Here is a 12,336-nt window from a genome sequence, read left to right on the forward strand (position 1 = left end):
CGATAGTCATTTTATTATAAACATTACTTTAATCTAAATTTATCTCTTAATTTAATTTTTGTCTATTTTTATGATAATTAAAGATTTAAATTTAAAATTTTTAATTTTTAATCATTTTTGATGGGAAATTAATGATAACGATTCTGAAATAAGATTACTTTTGCAACTTGCTTTATACTAATATCGTACAATTTTTTAGAAGACTAATAATTATATACTAGAGATCAATATTCATGGTGAATATTTCGTTACAATTTTTCCACTTCCATAATCGAGCTTTTGAATTTTTTGGATTTTATGCTCGATCTTCGTATCATATTGCTCCTTAAAGTTTCACCACGGAGAGATGCTCTCATCGAATTTCTCGTGCTGCATTTAGAAAATGATCTGAATATGGTGACTGGTGGTATTTCTTCGTCTTTACGTTTTCTGAAAAATTGAATTTAAGAATAAGTTTTAAAAATCATAAATTGATTAGGCTAAAAATTTCTTATTTAGTAAATATTTATACGCATAACAATCTCGCATAATGCATAACAATTATGTATAACATTATTATCTGCCATTAAATTATTTGATTACTTATTATTATTTTTATTATTATATTTTAATGATTATTATTATTGCTCTTTTTAATCACTAAAAATCAATCTTATTAAAAATAAAATAAAAAATTTCTCAAATAAAAATTAATAAAATAAAATATGTGAAACTAATGCAAATTATATATAATTTAATATTTAATATTTAATAATTAAATTTACAATTAAGTTTTTGATTTTTTTTAGGATTTTCATTGTAATTTTTAACTATATACAATATAATATTAAGGCAAAGCAAAAATTATCAACGTAAATATTTCTATAATATATATAATATTTTACTAAATAATAAAATTTTATTATCAGTAAATTATAAATGTTTATGCAAAATAAAAATGATTAAAAAAATTAATTTAAATGAAAATTTGTTTCATTTTTTTAAATATTATAATGCATACTTTAAATATTTTGTGTTTTTTTTTGTATTTTATATATATATATTTTGTAAATTTTATACATTCAAATTTTTAGATAAATGCATAAATATCCGCAATCTAGTTATCAAAATTTGTTTATTCTTTTTAAATTTACTAAAAAAAATTAATAATATCGACATATATCTTAATTCAATATCTTAAATAATTAAAAATTATAAAATTATTTACATTTAATAAAAAATTTAAAAATTTCTTATGAATTTCATATAAATAAATAAGAAGATTGAAATTTTCTTCTCTAGTCATGACTTTACCTTTCGATGCAAGAAAAGTTCCACATTTTCTGATCTTTTTCAAAGTCCTCTCCATCCTGCAGCGTTTGTGAAAGATCTTTGTCTAACGTTTCCGGTAGAAATAGAGTCAGAAGACCATATATGATACCAAGAGTACCTGACACAAGAGGCAAAATCGGCATCAAGATACACGACAAAGAGTGCAAGAATACTGGCGACGTATCCCATTATGTGTATCAGAGCTACATCCTGAGCTCTAATTACCGTCGGCAACATTTCAGCTGCATATTGGAGACCAATTGTACGAGATATTTATCCAAAATCGACCCAGAATTGCCAAAGTAGTTGTATAAATATCTATACATCGATAAAAACTTTGAGAATTGAGATAATAAGCGGAATAAGCAATGCATATTATTTTTCTTGTCGCTTAAAGTAGATTTGGATCGTCACTGATCAGCCAGAAAGGATTAGTCACAATCGTATTTAAAAATACGATTATTTTCCATAAATTTAAATTTTTAATATCACGTTGATTAAATTAAATAATAATTATTTCAACCATATTATATTTTATATTGCAACATAATTTCTTGGAATGATTTTCAATTGTTATTAAATTATATTAATTGTAGTAATTTAATATTTATATTAAATGTATATTAAATTTATAATTTATATTAAATAATAATAATTTAATATTTAATAATTATAATAGAAAGAGTCATTTTTCAATCATTTTTAAGTATTTCAATAATTTTAAAAGATTTTCAACTAAATATTATAAAAATATTAAGTAAAAAATAATTATCTAAAAAAATCATTGAAAAAAATAATTAAATATTGTAAAATATCTATAAATATTATTTATAATAACGAATGAAAAAAAAATATAATTTCATTTATATTTTGTTCTGTGTGCAACTTAAAACTTTAAATTATTTTAGATTGATTAAAATTTTAAAAGCTTTAAGTTACAAGGAGATAATTATCAAAATTAAGATTTTTGATATTAATTATTTCAATTTTATTATAAAATATCATTTCATTATTATAATATGAAATTAAAAATAAAAGAACAACGTTCAAATAATTACATTATAATTAAAATAAAGAAAAATGGAAGATGCCATTTCTATATATTTTTTTAAAGTATCAAATATTGAAGAAATATTCATGTTGATATTTTTTTAATTTTTTAATTAGAATTCTTTAATTAAAAACTTTTTTAGATATTATCTAATAGATTATAGTAAAAATAAAATATGAAATTCTATGATATTAAAATTTTAAATATATGTATTATAATTTTAAATATATTATATTATTTAAACTATTTTATATTTAATTAAAATAATATCCATATATATTTACTAGAATTATAATATAATATCATGAAAATAGAGAATGTTATTTTTACAAATTCTTTTAAAAACTATATTAAAACAAAAATTAAAACACATAAAATATTTTCTGAAATAAAAATTTTATATAGTTTATATAAAACATTGTATATTTAATTAAAATAGTATTTAACTTTTATCTCTAAGTATATATAGTATTTTCATAATTATAGAAACATCGCCAAAATATCGATCATTAATAAATATTGTTATAAATTGTTTACAAATTCTATATAATTTTCCATTTTAAGAATTTTTAAAAATAACTTTCTCTACTGAAAAGATTTTCTTAATAGATCAAAATATTTTTAAATTAAATCAAACTTTAAGAAATTGAAATAATATCTATCCAAAAACCATTCCTATTTTAATCACATATTCTACATTCATTATCCATTTCATAAAATGTTAAATATTCAATATTTAATATCTCTATATTGCATTGTTATGAATTGTTAAATCCTAAATAATTTTCCATTTTAATATCTATTCTACCATGAAGCATTCTTAGTAGCAATTTTTATATAAATCGAAAGATCTTTGGCTCGGATCGTGCGTTAACGAGAAAGTTGTAATAGAATATGCAACAAAGTTTCTAAAGTTTTCTAATAAATTAAAACAGGATTAAAACAGGAATCAAAAATCGATTAATTTCAGTATTTATCAGTTCATAATTGGAATAAAGCAATAATTTCTACTATGCAAGTATTTCAGAAGTAAAACAGATGTAAGTCTTATAATGTACATATTTGTAGAAACACGTTTTATGAGGACTTTTACGATCTGTTACCAGCTGCTCCAGCACTACTCGAATAACATTGAAGATTGTTAACTTACCGCAATAGTTGTAAGCAAAGGAAAGTTCAATGTTATATCTTACAAAAAAACATTTCGTCATAGCGCATTACTAAAAGAAATGTTGACTCTCGTTTGAGTTTTTGCGATATTAACAGAATTAACATCATGGAAATCAAAAAACAATTGGAAACATCATTGCATGTAACGATAAACGAATTTTTTTGTTTAACTATTTTTTATAAATAATTTATAAAATTAAATAATTATATAAAATTAATTTTTAAATTTTTTATGTAATCACTAAAAATTAAAGATTTATGTTATGAAAATTGAAATAAAAAATTAATAGATTATATATATAGTATTATAAATTATTACTTTTTATAAATAAGTAATTTTCAGTTTTTAGAAATTAAAGAGATTATTTTATATATTATTTATATTTTATAGTAATGTGTAAATATTAAAAGTTTTAATTTAAGAAAATTAATTTTCATTTAATCGTGTTTTGAGATAAAACAAAAAATCAAAATGATATTAAATCATTAAAATATTAATTTTGAACATGCCTTGATCGATAACTAAATAATATGTGCATTTATCCAAATTGTTAATATGTGTCTGATCTATCTTGAATCACAAAACAGATATTAAATGTTGATAATCGTTCGTCACTAGAATTTTTTATTATCAATACGATCACAAAATTAATATAATCATAAACACTTATAAACGCAATCCGATCAGAATTTTCATCAGACTGAACTATATTGAATCAAAAATGATTTCTATTTTTATTCTTATCACTCTATTATAGCTTTATATTTTTCATTTACCATTTCTTTCATCAAATGTATATAATAAATAAAAAGATAAATAATAATAATACACAAAAAATTCATTTCAATATTTAAATATCTAAAGATATATTTAAATATCTCAAGTAAAAAAAATTGTTTATATCAAGAAAAATTAGATTTAGAGACAAAAAAAAAAGAAAAAAATTTGAATAATTGAATTTTAATGAATTTTGTATATTAAATATAAATGAATATCTTAATCTCTAGAGAATAAAAAAAAAAAACCAATATAGTTTTTGTGATTCAGATTTTCATAAAAATTTTGCAAAAGAATTTAAAAAATTTCTTATAAGTGCATATTCATATTATACATACGTGTTACATAACATATATATATAAATCTAATAATCTATGATATTTTTTTGTCAGTCTACTAAAAATTAATAATAGAAGAATAAATCAATATTTTTTATGTTACAAAGAATTTAAACAATAAAATATTCTATCTTTTAATTATAATACTAATAATTACAATACTAATAGTAATATAATTTTAATTGATTAGGATTCTATTATATAAATTCTATTATATAATAGATATTATATATATATTATATATTTATTATATATGTTTATTATATTTTATATATTTGAAACAGTTATAAATATTTTTATTTGATGTATATATATCTAAAACAATATTAGAATTACAGAAATGAAAATGAAAATTAAAAATTTACTAAACAAATCAATTGAATAAAATTCAAGTGATTTATTGAAAAAATTTTACTATATAAATTCCAATTTAATTTCTAACCGAATTGCAATCTAATAATAAAATCATTATTTTTAAATAAAAATTATTGTGAAAAATTTTATTAAATTTTATTAAATTTTTAAAATAATTATTTTAATATTTTTTTTATATTATTTTTTTTATATAATTATTATAAAATGAAAATTAAGAAACATGATATAAAAGATTTTATTTATCTCTTACTTCATTAAATGGAATCTTACTATTAGTATTAAGAAAAATCTTTTTAATCTCATATATGTTTATAAATAGATATTTCAATAAATAAATCAAAATCTTTTATACATATTTTATGAGTCTGTTTATTTATTCAGTGAAGATATTAATGTTAGAACAGGCAGAACGAAAGATTTATCTTCGATCATAATCAAATTGTCAATTCTAATTTTTATCTTTCATGATAAAAAAATCATCGAAATCATTGAACAAATAATTATGACTTCGAATAAACAATAAATAATCCTATTATTAAATAAATTCTTTGTGAAATTTTTTTTTTAAAAAGCTTCTTTCCATGAATTTTAGAAAAACTTTTTTATCATATTCTTGTGTTAAAAATCACATCTCTTACTTTAAACAATTCCATTTATCTTAAATCTTATCAATAAGTGTAAGAAGCTGAATAAAATCTACTGTTTCGATCTCAGATTTCAATCTTATATTCAAAATTAATTTCATCTAATGAAAATATTTTTCTTTTTAAAATATCTTCTTAACTTCTAATTTTCTACTATATAAAATATTTTCGATGTATTTTTCATTATTATTTACCTTTCGTTGGATGTGAGATTCTTCAGTTCCGGTACCCAGCACCAATATTTTTCTGGTATTAACGTGATAAAGATTTGTGAGAAATAAATCCATGCCACAAATGAAGTAAAAGGAATCATCAATATAAACAGGATCTTCTGATAAAGTCCAAATTCTCCGACATAGGGTAACAACTCGTCAAAATCTAAATCCTTCGTTTCTTCTTTGATCTCATTTGCTTCCGGTATTTGAATATCCGTCGAGACAATCCGTTTCTGACAATTCAAATTATTATCCCGACTATTGTTCAAATACGCAGACGTTTCAAACTTTTCTTAAGGAGGCATCTTTTCAAAAATAAACTCTTCAAAAAAGTAATCAATTATTGTTACAAGAATTCAATCATTTTCCTCTCATTAAACTTATAGATTAACTCGTTATCTCATTTACATAAAAAAAGATCGTGAATTGATCTTTCTATGGTCCCAAATGCATCGTATTGCATTTGCTTTTACAATCACATTTAAATTCTCTTCTAAATTTATTAAAAAGCCAACTGTTTAAACTGTGATTCTCAGATACAAATCGACCACGTAGATCACTGTATTTATCATTGGCATCGCACGAATTCGTAACAATATTTCAGGAATCAAAATAAGATTAGATAAATCCAAAGGATCAGTAATGTGGAAAAAAAGAAAAAATGGATAAATCCTGACCGAAGAATTAAGAACTGAAACGATCTTGTAACTGTATATAGCCATTGATCGAAAGGTACTCCCTCTCTTTTCCATGCACAAGTTGAATTCAGTGCTTTGCAAATGATATTAAAGAGAGTGCGAATCGCATCAATCATATATCACGTCATTAGTAGCCAACTAATTTCTTTTGCATTCTTTCCGGTTGCAAGCCAAAGCAAGACAATTGTCTTTTCTCGTTTCAACGAGTTCATTTATTTAATTAATCATATAAATATATGTCCAATATATAAGTATAATTTTATGTTAATATTATAAAATTTTTTAGAAAATTATATAAAAGAAAAAAACAATTCGAAATTTATTTTCGACAAATATATTTAATATCTTATTGTAGAATAATTATAAAATGATTTTAAAATAAAAGAGAATGTAAAAGTAGATAATAATTAAAATCTAAATTAATATATTAAATGAAAATTTTAAAAATATGTTGGTATTTTTTATAAAATTTTATGAATTAATCATTTAATGATTATGAATTAATCATTTAATTATTTAATTACGATTATTATTTTAAAAAATTTACACCATTTTACCAATATAAATTATGAATAAATTTACAATCTTTTTTTTTTAATTATCAAATAATATAAAAATTACAAAATGAAAACAAAAATCTAGTTGCTATGTTTTTTTGTATAATATACATATTTAAATATTGAAAAAATTTAAGAAATCAAAGAATAAAAACTTTATTCAACTAATCCTATATAGAATATAATGATAAAAAAAACAATCAACTTATTATGATAAATCGTTATAAATTTATATTTATTATTATAAATTTATTATTAAAAATATCTCAAATAAAAAAAATTACAATTTCTGTATCTTTAAAATCATTTTTTTGTTATACAATTTTCACATTATCTTTTGTTAATAGTTTATTTTCAGAAAAAGTAAACAATTGATTGACTTATTTGATTCATATGATTATGCTGAGATAGAATTTTTTTCAAGTGTGATGTTGCGCGTTAACAATAATTTCTTTTTTTTTTCGCATATTTTATCATCTTTATTTTTTATTTATAAATTATAAAAATGAAAATAAGTTGTATGAATGTAATACTAAATATACTAATATACCAATATATCTTTATCATTTTTATTTATAATCAACATTATCTATTGAACTGGAAAATTGGTGAAAATTTATTTGATAACCTAAAAGATGAAGGAAATTTCTCGAAAAATAATAATGAATAAAAAATTTCTAATGAAAATATGTGTAATTTTAAGATAGTAAAAATGCATACTTATTTAAAATATAAATACTATAGTCTTTTGTCAATATATTCATCAATATATTTTGTCAATATATTTGTCAATATATTCGACTGAAACTTATTTATATATATAAAAAAATATATAAAAAAATTTTGATATTTATTATTATATTATATGCATATAAAAATAATATTAGTAAACAACAAATTATCTGTAAAATATATTTTAGATTAAAGATTAACAAACATTTACAATACTTTTCGATTACAAAATCATAAATATATAAGCATAATAAAAGCATATTACCATTATGACAGCATCCGATTTTAAAGATAAAATTTTATTTCCTTATTTTTTTTTGTTTTGCCGCCATAGCGATAACATTCAAATGCAAAAGGATAATAATTATTATTACTGCGCACTAGACATAATAAGAATAATTTATTGAATATTATACAGGTTGTTAATTTAGTCAATTAAAATTAAATATCTTATTTTAATAAATATTAAAAAAATTATGTGGAAAAATTTTCTAAAATAATAAGTTTTTTTTTATCTAAGATTATTTTTTATGAAACTTTATCGATAATTTATTTTAAATGGAAATAAATTAGAACAATATATCGTTATGAAAAATAAATAATTTTTAATAATGAATTATTATAGTTTAGTTTTATTAAAAAATTCTTTTAGTATAAGAACTTATAAAAAGTATACATAGCCTCAAGAAATCATGCAAATATGAAATTTTTAACTCTTTTCACAAATCATTAGAATATATTTAATGTATATAAAATTTATCAATATAAAATTTATATCAATATAGCATCCATTAGAAAATTACTAGAGGAATATATTTTTTCATAATTATTCGTTATATTGACTGTTATCAATATTTTTATGTGTATATTAAAATATATAACAAATTAAAAAAGTAGAATAAAAAACAGGAAGACTTGTATCACTTCATATGTTTCGTATAATCTAGCAATTTGTTATTATTCGAAATATTACATATAATTAATAATTAATAATTAAATAAATTATCGGACAAAATACATATTTTATTAATATAATAATGCATAATAAACAAACCTAACATTTTTATGTACACTATTATTAATATCTATGATCTATGAATGAAGATAACAAATCAAGACAAACCTCTCTTACAACTTAGTTTCATTATCAATATTTTGATTATTCACAATAAAATTTTTTACATCAACATTCATAGTGTCAGAAAAAGATTTACTCATGAATAGGATTTTTTAAAATATTTAGATGAGCATATTATCTAATTATGCTTAAAAACAAAAACAAATGATTAAAATCGAACTACGCAGTGTTTTCAAGCTTCTTGTGTAGAAAAATTTCGATATCCACTTGACATATAGGACAGCGTTTATTAGTACATAACCACTGATCGACACAGTCTATATGAAATAAATGCATGCATGGAAGCCTCCTATATAAAAACATTAAAAGAATATTATATAAAATAAAATTAATTTATTAATTATAAAATAAAAAAATAGTTACTAAAGAAAATTATTACGTATATAAAAAATAATTATACCTGACACTTTCACAATCTTCAAATTCAGATAAACATATAGTACATTTTTCAATAGTATCTTCATTTTTAATTTTTTTTTTTCTATTAAATAATAAAATATTAAAACAAAATAAAAATAGCAATATATATATTGTACATAAATTCATACAAAAATATAATACATTACCCGTTTGTACTTATAACGGAATGTATGACTTTCAATTGATTCTTGTGTTGCTCCGCAATTAATATGAGCCATATGCCGTAAATTAACAAGACGCATATAATTTTCAAATTGCGCCGACATTGGACGTGCTGAATGTGAGCAAACCAAAAGATGAAAATGGTATTGTATTATATATCATGAGCATCAGATGCTTGTTGTGTGAATTATATATATATATATATATGTTTGTCTGTGCATGCGTGTGCGTGCGTGCGTGCGTGCGTGTGCGTGTGCGTGTGTGTGTGTGTGCGCGTGTGTGTGTGTGTGTGTGTGTGTGTGTGTGTGTGTGTGTACAAATACAAAAATTATATATTACTCATTATCAGTATTATATTTAAAAACATACCAAATAAAGATGTTGCAAATTAATATGAATACAGTGTCTATATAGTTGTGGACCAAGTGGTATTCAATGAGGACTATAATGATGATACATATGAGGTACATAAGAAAGAATTAGCATTGAAGGCATAATTGGTGGTGTTGGTTCCATATCTACACCATTCAAAGAATTTTCCTAAACATATAAAATAATATAAATTAATGCTATAAAAATTAAATTCTTGAAAAAACAATAAAAAATAAAAGAAAATAAAAAAAATTATAAATTCATTATAATATTTATTATAATATAATTTCTTTGATTGAAATTATCATCACAGATTGCTGAACACGATGGGCTAAATTTGATGGTAAACCTTCTAGCTTCTGGATGAAGATAAATAATAGATTATTATAGTGATGGTAAAATTGGAGAAGGAAAATAATTTTCTACAAATATCATATTTTCCGAACCATTATAACAATTATTTGCAAGATTAGGATTTCTATTATTACACGTATGTTGATTTGCTTGATGAACATGTGGATTGCATAATGTAATACTACTAAATATAAAAATTATATATAATATAAAATTTCAAATATTTATCATGATACTAATCTATGATGTGTCGAGAATCTTGGATGAAGAGTGTGCCTATGTATTTCTTGTACACGTTATTGTATCCAATATAATCTCTTTTGCACAGAATGCATACGTGGACTTAATATTCCTATAGAAGCATTTATAAAAAAAATAGAAATCAGAATAATATCATTACAGAATATTATTAATTCTTTTAAATTTTTAATATAATATTTTTATCTTATCGTCTTTCATTGGTTTATAGACGACAAGCGGTTCATACGCTACGGTCATCCAAAGAAGTGGAAATTGCTAGAATCTTTAAAATAGTGCATTATTAAAACGGTTGTATCTCCGAAGATAATAGAGATAAATATTATTTCCGCAGCTCGTTGCAAGCGTGAAGAAATGACCTCATGTTTGGTTGGTTTGTGGACGACAAGCGGTTCATGCGCTATGGTCGTTCAAAGAAGTGGAAATTTTAGAATTCTTAGAATAGTGCATTATTGAAATAGTTGTATCTCCGAAAATAGTGATTCATATGATTTTTTGCGATCATTGCAAACGAGAAACATTGCTTAATTTTGGTTATTCTATTCTTTGGCTGATTACTTTAATTATTAATTTTTAAATTTATATCTATTTAATTTTAATCTATAACTTCTTTTAAATTTTAATTTTACTTTAATTTATTCTTCAATTTTTAATTTATACTAATCTTTAATCTTTTTAATTTTCTTTAACTTGTTAATTACTTTCTTATTAAATTTAACTTTTTTAAATTTATTTTTATTTATTATTTAGATTTTAATTTATCTTTCAATGATTTTTTTTCAATAGTTTTATTTTAATTTAATCTATAATATTTTTTTTATTTAATTTTCATTTTAGCTTTTAATTTTATTTCATTCTAATTTTTTATTCGCAATAATTATTATTATAAAATTATTGTTCTATTTGTAGGAAATGTTTTAATAACAATAAATTTATCATTTTTACAATCCCGAAGTAAATTGTATATTATATATTACATTTATATATATTATATATATATATTATATATATATATATATTATATATATATATATATATTATATATATATTATAATATATATATATATATATATATATATATATATTATAATTATTATAATATATATATATTGACTGGAAGGTAATTTTAGGATTTAGTAAAAAATCGAATAGAGATTACAGATCTCTGAGAGAAATATAACATTGAAATCATGTTCGATCTCATCGATCAATTATACGTAAAATATAACGAAAATAAATTTAATAAATAATTTAGATATTTCAATAATAAAATAAATGGTACATGATTATTTGAATTTTAATTTAAATTCAATTGCAACGATTTTAGCAGAAATATTTATTAGCAAACGAAACAAGAACTATCTAGTATTATCCAATATCAATTACAATTCTTATTCATTTTTATTTCATATTGAAATTCATTATTTTCGATTGATCACTATCCGCCATTTCAATTTATAGTTATAAAATGGGCTATAACATATATATTATAAATTATAATTGAATAATTATACTTGAATCGAAAACTAATATCATAGAAATGTAAGATGTAGTTTTAGTTTATAAAAATATATCAATTATTATGTTTGCAATTATTGTAATAAATTGTTAAAGGTGTGATAATACAATAAAAATAGTAAAGATATATCAATTTTTTATCCTAATAAATTATTACGATATTATGAATTAGTCATAAAAGTTAAAATTGTTGAATTATTCGTCATTGTACTCGATAAATCAGATTTGGCGCTATCGATAGAAAA

General features: G+C 20.5%; 1 protein-coding gene across 1 annotated transcript; it reads right to left on the bottom strand.

The window, feature by feature from the left end:
- Positions 1 to 8,880: 8,880 nt before the first annotated feature.
- LOC107965941 (E3 ubiquitin-protein ligase RNF165-like) lies at positions 8,881 to 9,706 on the bottom strand. Its single transcript, XM_026445989.1, has 2 exons — positions 9,408 to 9,706; positions 8,881 to 9,296 (listed from the first exon to the last, which is right to left on the bottom strand). The coding sequence occupies exons 1-2, from the start codon at positions 9,551 to 9,553 to the stop codon at positions 9,167 to 9,169; spliced, it is 276 nt and encodes a 91-aa protein (XP_026301774.1). The 5' UTR covers positions 9,554 to 9,706; the 3' UTR covers positions 8,881 to 9,166.
- Positions 9,707 to 12,336: the final 2,630 nt, after the last annotated feature.

Source organism: Apis mellifera, unplaced genomic scaffold (assembly GCF_003254395.2).
Source record: "Apis mellifera strain DH4 unplaced genomic scaffold, Amel_HAv3.1 GroupUN_11, whole genome shotgun sequence".
Classification (NCBI taxonomy): domain Eukaryota; kingdom Metazoa; phylum Arthropoda; class Insecta; order Hymenoptera; family Apidae; genus Apis; species Apis mellifera.